Below are 12,319 nucleotides of genomic sequence, written 5' to 3'. Positions count from 1 at the left end.
TGTTGTTGCTATTTTGCTTTATTGGCTTAAACGCAGCAAGAGCCCAGCGGAACGTGGACACCAGAGGCAGCCTACTTAATTTTCTTTTCCGTGAGCAGGCTGTCATGGAGCTTGGAGACATCGGGCTCGAAGGCGTCCATGACTAAAGTGCCGTTGCAGTCAAAGAATTTGGCGATGGATTTGGTGAACTCCGCCTCCCTCTGCTGTTTGGTTCTGCCGCTGATGAACGTCATTTTCAGAGTGTATTTGTCATCAAACCTGGAGGGGGGGGGGGTAACAGAAAGCCCAAGACACACGTCAGATTAGGCACCAAACTTACAACTAGGCCTGGTATTCCTAAACGCTATTTGGACTGGGGTGGGGGGCATTTCTCAAGTGTGGGGCAGCCACATGGAAGGGCTCTCTTGGGCATCCCCATATCGTATGGACGTGATGGACAGAAATGAGAAGTTGCTCTCTGTAAATTTAGGGCAGGGGCAGGCAACGTGCAGCCCCTACTGCCTCCCCCTGAAATGGCATCCAGAACGGACGATTTAACTGCTTTTTTGCCCTTTTCATGCTCCGTCGCTACTACGACATTTTCCTACATCAAAAACATTGACATGAGCTTGCAAAAAAGCTAATTTTCATCCTCTTGGATCACCATAGCTGCTGCAGATGTTATTTTTTAACATTATTATTTTTGCCCACCCCAATCTAGCTTCTCCTTCTCCTTCTCCTCATTTATATAGAGCCCCATAGCCGAAGCTCTCAGGGCAGTTTACAAAGATTAAAAACAGTGAACATTAAAGACAAATATTCGAAAATTAAAACCATAAAAACCAGACAATATCCGTTTAAAACAACTATTCTGGAGCCAGTTAAGAAAAAACCCTCAGCATATGTTGTTAAATGTCTGGGAGAAAAGTCTTGACCTGGTGCCGAAAAGTTAACAATGTTGGGGCCAGCTGGGCCACCACTGAAAAGGCCCTCTCCCTTGTTGTGATCCTCCGAGCTTCCCTCGGAGTAGGCACCCAGAGGAGGACCTTAGATGTTGAGCGCAGTGTACAGGTAGGTTCATGTCGGGAGAGACGTTCTGTCAGGTACTGCGGTCCCAAGCCATGTAAGGCTTTATAGGTTAAAACCAGCACCTTGAATCGGGTTTGGAAACGTAGACAGCCAATGCAAGCAGGCCAGAGTCGGTCTTAGCATACAATATGTAGGAGCATGTTTCAGACTCCTTCGGTGCTTGACCCCAAGACATGTCCAGAGGGGGACAGGGAAATGCTGGTAGCTTTTTACTTCACTCTTCATTCCATTCTACTTGCTGGCCACTTCTAACCCCACTCTGACTTACATTACTTTGGCCTAATTCTCGTTGAGGTGGTAAACCTCTGTGTGTGGCACTCCAGAATTTAAAGTGGGAGGTGGGCTCCCATGATTTCCTCTACGCACCCCCCCCCCCACATAGAAAACTAGCATGCCAGAGTGAAGGGTCCTGGCCTACCCTTCTTCTTGAGGCGCTAGTTTTCTCTGTGAAGGGGATTCTATTTGTACAAAGAAGCATTCCATCCTGTGATCTCCTACCTCCAGTCTGCAGGTACAGGTTTAGCACCACAGCAAGAACGAGGCTTCAGAAGCTCAATCCAGACCACAAGCTATACACGATCAGTTTCAAAAAAATATTTCCTGCATTTTCTCAGGAATAACCATGCCCTTGCTTCGGGGCCCTCATACTTTATTTTTACTTATTTATTTATTACATTTTTATACCGCCCAATAGCCGAAGCTCTCTGGGCAGTTCATACTAGAATGCAAAGGCGTTGATCTGAAGAATTTGCAGCAGTGTGATTTGCACTGCCACAAGAGCAACGCTTGGCTGTCAAAACAAACGTTGTAGCTGGCCCAGGGCTGAAATTCTTCAGACACTTTTGGGGTGGCATCATCATCATCATCATCTATTTATTTCTTACCCGCCTCTCCCTTTGGATCGAGGCAGGGAACAACATTAGAACAGGAATCAATACATCTTAAAAATTCATGATTTAACATTGATCTGGATAGGCCTGCCGGAAAAGGCTAGTCTTTAAAGCTGCCTTAAAATCACTCACAGAGTTAATTTTGCGAATCTCCTCCGGCAGGCCATTCCACAATCTGGGGGCGACAGAAGAAAAGGTCCTCTGGGAAACTGATGTCAGCCTAGTTTTAGCTGACTTGAAGTAAGTTCACCCCAGAGGACCTGAGTGTGTGGGGCGGACTGTATGGGAGAAGGCGATCCCGCAGGTAACCTGGACCCAAACCATTTAGGGCTTTAAAGGTAATGACCAACACTTTGTACTTTGCCCGGAAACTAATTGGCAGCCAGTGGAGTGATTTTAATGTTGGGGTAATATGCTCACCCCTAGATGTACCGGTGACCAACCTGGCTGCCATATTTTGAACTAGTTGAGGTTTCCAAACTAGGTACAATGGTAGCCCTATGTAGAGCGCATTGCAGAAGTCAAGCCTTGAGGTTACCAGCGCGTGCACTGCTGCATTTAGGTCTTCTGACTCTAAGAAGGGGCGCAGCTGGCGTATCAGCCGAAGCTGATAGTAGGCACTCCTGGCTGTCGCATCCATCTGGGCTGTCAATTTGGAGCGACGGATCCAGGAGCACCCCCAAACTACGAACACAGTCTTTCAGGGGGAGTGTAGCCCCATCCAGAACTGGCTGACACACCTCCAAACCTAGGTCAGAGCCCTTGACAGCAAGCACCTCTGTTTTGTCTGGATTCAGCTTCAGTTTGGTTTTCCTCATCCAGCCCATTACTGCCTCCAAGCATTCATTCAGAGGAGACACACTGTCCTTAGCTGACGCTGTTATTGGCATGTTGGCAAAGAGGCAGAGACACGGCCCTGAGGATCACGAGACATGGCTGCATTTGTGCCGCTCTGAAAGATACTAATTCTGCATCCATGCCGATGGTAGGCCTGTGTTCGCTTATTAGGCGGCCTAACTTAGTCCAAGGAAACATGCACATCTCGGGAGTCTCATCTCCCGACCTCTGGAAACTCTGCTCAGCATGAGCAGAGACTTTGGCTGACATTGCCCATGCGTTTTCAAGCCTATGTTTGAGCCTTATGGGCTAGAAACTTGCATTTTCTTTTGAGTCAAATGGAAGCAGACTCTGAGGGTGCTGAATTCTGTACCCAAAATCAAATTCTACAGCTGCAGAGGATATACGCAGCCTTGAAAGTCAGCGTGGGGGTGCTCAGGGGGTCACGGTGGAGGCTCCTGGGGCAGCGAGTACCTTTTCAGGCTTGAGGAAAGCTGCCAGATGTCATCAGGATCCATCCCCGCTGGATCTTTTCTATGTGATACCAGGAAGATGCTCTTCTCCTTATACGAGGTATAGATGGTCAGAATCCCCATCATGACAAAATACGTTAAATATGCAGTTAAAGAAAAACATGAGGTAGCAGCAGGCCGAAGCTGCCATGACTAGAGAGCTCACGAGGCAATGATATAAAGGAGGGGTGTGGAACGGCCTTCCAGGAATCCTGGGAAAAATGCAGGAAAGGGCAACTCAAACGATCAAGGGGCTGGAGCATCTCCCCTACGAGGGAAGGTTACAACAGCTGGGACTGTTCAGCTTGGAGAAAAGGAGAGACCTGATAGAGGTGGACAAAATTAAGCACTGCGTGGAGAATGTGGAGAGGGAGACATTTTTCTCCCTCTCCCATAATACTAGAAGCCAATGGGGTCATCCCATGAAGCTGATGGGTGGGAGATTCAGTTATTCCCAAGGGGAGTTTTCATTACATATAGGTTGGACCTACCAGGCCACAGAACATATTCATCTGCTTTGGGCCCTATGCGGCAGGGTCTTGCTATTTACTGTTTTACTCTGTACAGCATCATGTATTATTATTATTATTATTATTATTTATTTATATAGCACCATCAATGTACATGGTGCTGTACAGAGTAAAACAGTAAATAGCAAGACCCTGCCGCATAGGCTTACAATCTAATACATTGATGGTGCTATATATATAAATAAATAAATAAATAAATAAATAAATAAAATCTAGTTATGATGTCCAGATAACTTTTCTTCTCATCAGCAACTTAACATGACCTGTTGCCTCACCAACTGTGAGTTGAGAGCAGTGGTGAGCGATCCCAGGCATGTCGGTATGGAGACATCGATCGGTACCGATGTCTGTCAGTACCGACTGGCGGAGGCGGCTCCTCTCGGTATCGAGGGGAAAAGGAAGGGCTTCACACAGCGCATAGTTAAATTATGGAACTCACTTCCACAAGATGTAGTGATGGCCACCCATTTGGGTGGCTTTAAAAGGGGGTTGGATAAATTCCTGGAGGCAAAGGCTATCCACAGCTACTAGCCCTGATGGTTGTGTGCTATCTCCAGTATTCGAGGCAGTAAGCCTGTGTGCACCAGGTACTGGGGAACATGGGTGGGAGGGTGCTGTGGCACCATGTCCTGCTTTTTTGGTCCCTGGTCAACAGCTGGCCGATGGCCACTGTGTGAACAGAGTGCTGGTCTAGATGGACCCTTGGCCTGATCCAGCATCAGGGCACTTCTGATGTTCTTAAGTTCTGTGCCCTTGATCTAAAAGGAACTCTGCAGACTAGTGGTAAGAAAAAAAGACACATCCGTATAAAAGTGACACCCACAAGTGCAGGATTTCTGAAAAAAGCAATGCAACAGAGCAAACTCACCCACAAAGATCTAGAAGACCACTAGCGGGTGACTGAAATAATTTCTATCACACGTATAGGTATATTTAGGGATGTCAGGAGGATAGCCGGTTTGGACTCATGCTCCGGGATTTCTCGCCAGCCCCCCTCCCACCCTACACCAGCCCCCTAATCCCCACGCATGCCCAACTCAGAGGCGCCTTTGAAAGTCTGGAGGCTCCACAAAAAAGGATATGATATAACACAGACAGCAAGGACTGGTTTGGATTCAGGGAAGGGATGAAGGTAATCCCATATTAAAGCCACAATGGCGAAGAGGCAGGAGATCGTGCAAATGACGAGGCGGCCATCGATCAGGCAGAAGTTCTCTACATACTTGTACTTTTCCAGGAGGACCTAGTGGAGGAAGAAACACAGGCACATAAACACACACACACACACGGAAGAGCAAACCTGAGAAAGACCTTCTATGCAAGACGTGCCTCTTATTCCTACACTTGATATAGGGGACACAAAAGTGTGTGTGTTAACTGACTCTGTGCGGAAATTTCTTTTCCTAGCAGGATGCTGACCTTTTGGTCCCTCCGAAATCATGGCGTGTGTCGTCCTGTCCTGTTCCCCAACCCCTGTCACTTCACAGTGAGTTCTGAAGGTGCTTAGTGTGCCTTGGATATGCAGGGCAGGTTCAGAGATGATTCGCCAGCCTCCCTTCCAACCTTGGGAGGAGAGGCGGTGTGTGTGTGTTCATGCTTGTCACCATGAGCAAAAAGGAGGATTCCTAGCTGCATGAACTGCCAGGGGCAAAGCATCTTAAAAATGTGAATTCATGTGGTGTAGCAGTGTTGGACTGAGGAGACCTGGGTTCTAGTCCCCATTTGGCCATGAAGCTCACTGGGTGACTTTGGGCCAGTCACTGACTATCAGCCTCACCTACCTCACAAGGTTGTTGTGAGGATAAAATGGAAAAGGGGTGGAGGCTGTTGGGTGGACACATGTTGGGACAAGGGAGAGGGCTTTCTCTGTGGTGGCACCCCGACTGTGGAATGCCCTCCCCTGGGAGGCCCGATTGGCGCCAACGTTGATTGCATTTCGACACCAAGTAAAAACATGTCTTTTTAACAAAGCCTTTGATGGTTAAACTCACTGGCACATTGTTTTAACTGCTTTTAAATTATGTATTGTTTCAACTTGGATCATGGTTTAATTTGTTTTTAACTGTGCATATTTATTGTTTTATACTGTATGTTTTTATCTGTACGCCGCTCTGAGAACTTAATGATATAGGGCGGGATATAAATGTTTTAAAAGCCAAGTCTAAAGGCCTTTATTCTGTTCTTATTCTTCTGGATCTTACTGCAGCCTTTGACACAGTTGATCACGATCTTCTTTTGGATTCCCTTCATGACCTCGGATTTTGTGGCTCCGTCTATAACTGGTTTGCCTCCTATCTAGCAGGTTGCTCTTTCAACGTGTTGGCTAATGGCAGCTCGTCTTCTTCTTTTCCCCTTTCAGTAGGGGTTCTGCAAGGCTCGGTGCTTGACCCGTTGTTGTTTTCTTTATACATGTTGTCCTTGGGTAATCTTATTCAATCTCATGGCCTCCAATATCATCTGTATGCAGATGATACACAATTATATCTTTCATCTCCGGAACTTTCTCCTGATGTTCATGATCGTATCTTGGCATGTCTTTCAGATATCTCAACTTGGTTGCTTCATCGTCCTTTGAAACTTAATATGGCAAAGACTGAATTGCTTGTTTTTCCTCCTAAACCTTCTCCTCATCTCTCATTCTCTCTTACTGTCAATGATGTCACACTTACTCCAGTCAAGAAAGCTCGTAGTCTTGGCTTTATATTTGATTCCTCGCTCTCCTTTATTCCTCATATTGAGGCAGTAGCTAAATCCTGTTGTTTTTTCCTGTATAATATTGCCAGGATTCTATCATTTTTATCTGTCTCTTCTGCCAAGACTCTTGTTCATGCATTGGTTATTTCTCGGTTGGACTACTGCAACCTTCTTCTCACTGGCCTTCCTTCTTCTCACATCAGTTCGCTGGTTTCTGTTCACCACTCTGCTGCTAAGATAATCTTCTTGGCTCGCCGCTCTGACCATGTTACTCCACTTCTGAATTCTCTTCACTGGCTTCCAATTCACCTCAGAGTCCAATATAAACTTCTCCTGTTGACCTACAAAGCTTTTCACAGTCTAGCTCCTTCCTATCTTTCCTCTCTCATCTCACACTATTGCCCTGCACGTGCTCTTCGCTCCTCTGACGCCATGTTTCTCACCTGCCCAAGGGTCTTTACTTCCCTTGCTTGGCTTCGTCCATTTTCTTCCGCTGCCCCTTACGCCTGGAACGCTCTTCCAGAACATTTGCGAACTACAAGTTCAATCGCAGCTTTTAAAGCTCAGCTAAAAACTTTTCTTTTTTCTAAAGCTTTTAAAACTTGATTTTGATCTGACTTTTATACTGTTAGTTTTACTCTACCCTGTGCCTGTTTGGTGCATTCTCTTCCCCTTCTTGTTTTATTATGATTTTATTAGAATGTAAGCCTATGTGGCATGGTTTTGCTATTTTATTGTTTTACTCTGTACAGCACCATGTACATTGATGGTGCTATATAAAATAAATAATAATAATAAATAATAAAAAATAAATAAAGGCCTCGAAGGATTTTAGCAAGAGAGCAAAACAGGAATTTAGCAAAGATGTTCTGAGCCAACCTGTGAAGGGCTGACAGCCTACATGACAAGACACCGCCCAACTATGCCAAAAGGAAGGGGGAAAACAGTACCTTTTTGGCGGAATCATCTAACGAATTCTTCACAGCTGATCCATCCCACTTGTCCACTTTGACGGGTTTGTCGTCAATTTTCCACTGCAAGGCAAAGAAGCAAGAGGAGTCTCCTCAGACAGTGTCCTCTCCTTGTACCAGATGAAACAGTCGGGCGTCCCGTCGGTCTGCTGCACGTATGCCTGGCTCTTCGTCCAGAGCAGCTGACACCTGGTGGCCAGGCAGCTTCCATTCCAGGCACCTTTTATTCTACTCCAGCTGGGGTTCAAAGCCCAAAAGCAAGCCCAACTGGGAGGTGGTTGTTGTTGGAAGAATTGCAGGAGAGAATTGACAGGTGCAGGAAACATTAAGCACCATTTCTTCTTGCCACGTCTCCCATACAAGTCCCACCAGCATTCCACAGTCGGAGAACACATGTTTGGAGGGGCAATGTGTAGTTCCACCATTAAATTAGACAATACTGAATTCAATGTGCAAATTATTACGTTAAAATCCAAACACACACAGTTTCGTTAAAAATAGTTGTTCAGACATATCTGCTGCTTGCAGTAGAAGAGCCCCAAATGTTTTCATTAAAAAGTCTGGCTCGCTGTAATTCTCCAAGCATCAATGCAGCCTTTTGGAAGGAGAACTACAAATTGAAAAGGTGCAATCGATAGAACAGTGGTTCCCAAACTTTTTCTGCTAACCGCCCCCTTGGTTCCACAAACTCATGCCCAGTACCCCCTGCGCGTGGCCCCTTTAAATGGGAAGCACCTGCCACAGGCTTGCCGAGGGAGGGAGGGAAAAGAGAGCGAACGCCTCTGTTTTGCAGCCGGCGTGGCGGGGCACACCAAGCAGGGTATGTCTCTTCATTAGCATTTTGGTGCTTTTGAAACATTTCAATTCACCATTAAAAGAACTCTTCTTAAACGGTATTAATACATGTGTGGATTCTTCCCCTATATGGCTTGGGACCAAACGACCTTCTCCCATAAAAATGTCCCTGGGTTTTAAGACCTTCTGGAGAGGCACTTCTCGGAAAAGACCACCTTGAGTCCCCCCCTGCTGCCCCTTTGCCTCTTAGTGCCCCCCTGCTGCCCCCTTGCCTCTTAACGCCCCCCTATGCAATCCCACTGCCCCCAAGGGGGCAGTACCGCCCACTTTGGGAACCACTGCACTAGAAGAATTGCATGGAAGCCTCAATAGAGCTTGTATTGGGGAGGGGGGCGCAAACCAGGCTTTGACGAAGGCAACCATTTATTTGTTCATGTGACTGCTGTGTTTAAGTCTAAAGTGTGACAATAGGTACAGATGGTCCCTTCCTCACCTTGCCTCCTCATGCTCCAGAGCTTCAACCCTTTTCTTACCAGCCCTGCTCCCTCTGGTATTGGAACAGTTCTGGGCAGCAAGTGCTTCAAGAGATGGAGGACAGGGAGGTAACGCAGGCAAGGGGAATCAGTCTGTTCCCCGCAGCTACGTGCAGTTTGGTTCTGACTCAGCTAACACAGCATAAGACTTAAGAGCCTGCGCTCCGCCATGAACTAACTTCCTTCTAGTGCTTCTGCAACCAACTTCCTGTAACCTGTTACATGCCTAAAACAAAGACACATCATCCATGTTGAGATGGGAGGGGCGTCATATAGAGGATTTCAAGTGCCCATTTTTCAAACAGAATTCTGGATCCATTCCTTTCCATCATGGCAATAGATAATAACCCTTCTTTTGGGTCAAAATATCATCTTATGCAGGACAGCAAGAGCTTCATCAATCTCAACACAGAAGGAGGCAGGAAGAAGCCACCGAAAAGTGAGGTGTAGGCTGAAAAAGTCTCCCCTCAATACTGTCTTAAAACATATTGTATATTGGGGTTTTAACTGTTTTAATTGTGAACAGAGAGCCTTAGCTGTTGGGCAATCCTCCTCCTCCTCCTGTCCTAAAATCACCAAGATAGACCAGTTTATAAAGAAAACTAGTGCAAATCCTGTGTTACCATCGGGGCTAGTAGTCATAGAATCATAGAATAGCAGAGTTGGAAGGGGCCTACAAGGCCATCGAGTCCAAACCCCAGCTCAATGCAGGAATCCACCCTAAAGCATCCCTGACAGATGGTTGTCGAGCTGCCTCTTGAAGGCCTCTAGTGTGGGAGAGCCCACAACCTCACCAGGCAACTGGTTCCATTGTTGTACTGCTCTAACAGTCAGGAAATTTTTCCTGATGTCCAGCTTGAATCTGGCTTCCTTTAACTAGAGCCCGTTATTCCATGTCCTGCACTCTGGGAGGATCGAGAAGAGATCCTTGCCCTCCTCTGATTGACAACCTTTTAAGTATTTGAAGAGTGCTCTCATGTCTCCCCTCAATCTTCTCTTCTCCAGGTTAAACCTGCCCAGTTATTTCAGTCTCTCTTCATAGGGCTTTGTTTCCAGACCCCTGATCATCCTGGTTGCCCTCCTCTGCACAGTGCACACATGCACAGTGTGGGGCACATGCATTAACCTCTCCTTTGCCTCATCCCTCTCCTTTCCTGAGATGCGCAAGGCTTGAGCTTTGAACTTCTTCGAAGTTTCAAAATTCTCTCTATTTCTACACTGCTCAAGCTTCAGTTTAAAACAAAAATGAGCAAAATCAGTCTGGTAGATTGAAAGAACGTATATGTTTCAAATACGTTTGAAAGACCATATTCTCCCTTATGAGCCTGCCTGTGCTTTGAGATCTTCTGGAGAAACCCTTCTTTCAGTCCCACCATCTTCACAGGTGCGTTTGGTGGGAACGCAGGAGAGGGCCTTCTCGGTGGCTGCTCCAGTGCTCTGGAACTCTCTTCCCGGGGAAGCTAGGCTGGCTCCCTCCTTGATGGGCTTTCGGAAGCAGGCTAAAACTTTTTTGTTCCAGCAGGCCTTTGGAGAATAATCTGGCCATCCATCTATGTTAATGTCTTATAATTTTGTTGTGTATTTTAAACGTTTATGGTTTTGTTTCACACCCCATGTATGTTTTAAACTTTGTAAGGCTGCCTTGAGGCCCAGCATTGGGCAAAAGGCGGGATACTACTACTACTAATAATAATAATGTCTTATAATGTTGTTGTGTATTTTAAACGTTTATGGTTTTGTTCCCCCCCATGTATGTTTTAAACTTTGTAACGCTGCCTTGAGGCCCAGCATTGGACAAAAGGCGGGATACTACTACTACTACTGTCTTATAATTTTGTTGTGTATTTTAAACGTTTATGGTTTTGTTACCCCCCCCCCCCCCCATGTATGTTTTAAACTTTGTAAGGCCGCCTTGAGGCCCAGCATTGGGCAAAAGGCGGGATACAAATACTACTACTACTACTGATAATAATAATAATAAAGCCATCCAAATGGGTGGCCCTCACACTACCACCCTCCACATTGACCCACCGCAGCTAGCAGCCTTTCAGATGGTGTGGGACTACAACTCCTAGCATCCCCCACGCTAACGGCGCTTGGTGTGAAGGGTCCTGTAGTGGTGGTGGGGGAGTCCTGCATCCGGGGACTGCGGGGGTCCCTCATCCGACTGAGCCCCCGGCCCGGCCTGGTTCAAAGGGGCCCCTCAGTCCCAGGGCGGCTCTCCGTATCCGTCCCGCGGGAGCCCCCAACCCCTCAGGGCTCCCGCGAGAGAAGCCCCCGCCTCCTCCGCCTCCGTCCCGGCTACTACCTTGTCCAATATCCCGTTCTTGTTCGCGCCCCCAGCGCCGCCGCCTCCCGCGCTTCCTCCTCCTCCTCCTCCACCGCCGCCACCTTTCGCCGCCATCTTGCCTCTTTCCCACTGAGCGACCTGTTCGCTGCTGATTGGCCGAGAGGGGCAAGGAAAGGCCGCGCAGGGCACGACGGGATCAGCAGTTCCGAATGTGGCGGCGAAGCAGCAGCCGCAGCACCACCGGGCCTATGGAATTCTGGGAACCCCACCGTGCCCAGGGCCCTTGTCCCGCAGCATGCTGGGAAACGTAGTCCCCTGCGTCCTGGCGTCTTTGTTGCTATGGCTACCGTGGGGGAGGGGGAGAACAGGGGCAACCAGGTTCGCTTGTCAAGTGGAATACAGGAAGGAAGGGAGAGAGAGAGAGAGACAGAGACAGAGAGAGAGCTGGCTCCCGTGGTGGCTGAGGGCCCTGACCCCTGCAGGGTGAAGCCCAGGTAAAAGGGGGTCGCTCCTATGGAGATTTAAAGCCTGGGGGCACCTTTCTAGCCACTGGAGGACTTAGAACTCTATGGCTTTTGGGGGACACCCCCCCCCCCCAATTGGCAGCCTTCAAACTTTAATACAGCCTTTGGTGCCCTCCAGATGTATTGGACTACCACTTTGGGAGTTGTAGTCTGACACATCTGGAGGGCACCAGGTTGGGGAAGGCTGCCTTCATAGATTACCCTCCCCATTCCTAACCCCCTCTAGGTAGCCACTGTCTGTTTGGGCTAGGACTGCAGACACCCACTCGGCCACACAGTTATTTATTTATTCTTTTTATTCTCTCAGTATTTTAACACTTAATTTTAACTTAAATTTAAATTTTACTGTTCTAACTCTGCATTTTAATCTTATATCAATTTTGTTGCGTGGTTTTATCCTGGTTGTGCTTTTTATACTGTATTTTGTAATTGTGCTTTTAACATGTTGGTTGTTTTATTATGGTTTTAATTTTTGTGAACCGCCCAGAGAGCTTCGGCTATTGGGCGGTATATAAATGTAATAAATAAATAAATAAATAAATAATTATTCTGCCCAATAGCCCAAAGTCATTGGACCAGCCATTGTTTCTCAGCCTACCTTTCAGGGTTGCTGTGAAGATAAATGGGGAGGCGGGAGAAGAGAGCCATGGGTGCCCCTCTGAACTCGACAGAGGG

The 12,319-nt window shown here is 47.2% G+C and overlaps 1 protein-coding gene across 1 annotated transcript; it reads right to left on the bottom strand.

Moving 5' to 3' along the window:
- Positions 1 to 11,264, bottom strand: SPCS2 (signal peptidase complex subunit 2). The gene is made up of 5 exons (XM_063127216.1): positions 11,139 to 11,264; positions 7,482 to 7,565; positions 4,921 to 5,080; positions 3,270 to 3,405; positions 1 to 258 (listed from the first exon to the last, which is right to left on the bottom strand). Exons 1-5 carry the CDS (start codon positions 11,232 to 11,234, stop codon positions 72 to 74), a joined length of 663 nt encoding a protein of 220 aa, XP_062983286.1. The 5' UTR covers positions 11,235 to 11,264; the 3' UTR covers positions 1 to 71.
- Positions 11,265 to 12,319: the final 1,055 nt, after the last annotated feature.

The sequence above is a fragment of the Elgaria multicarinata genome, chromosome 5 (assembly GCF_023053635.1).
Source record: "Elgaria multicarinata webbii isolate HBS135686 ecotype San Diego chromosome 5, rElgMul1.1.pri, whole genome shotgun sequence".
Classification (NCBI taxonomy): domain Eukaryota; kingdom Metazoa; phylum Chordata; class Lepidosauria; order Squamata; family Anguidae; genus Elgaria; species Elgaria multicarinata.
This window is presented reverse-complemented; position numbering and strand designations above follow the sequence as displayed.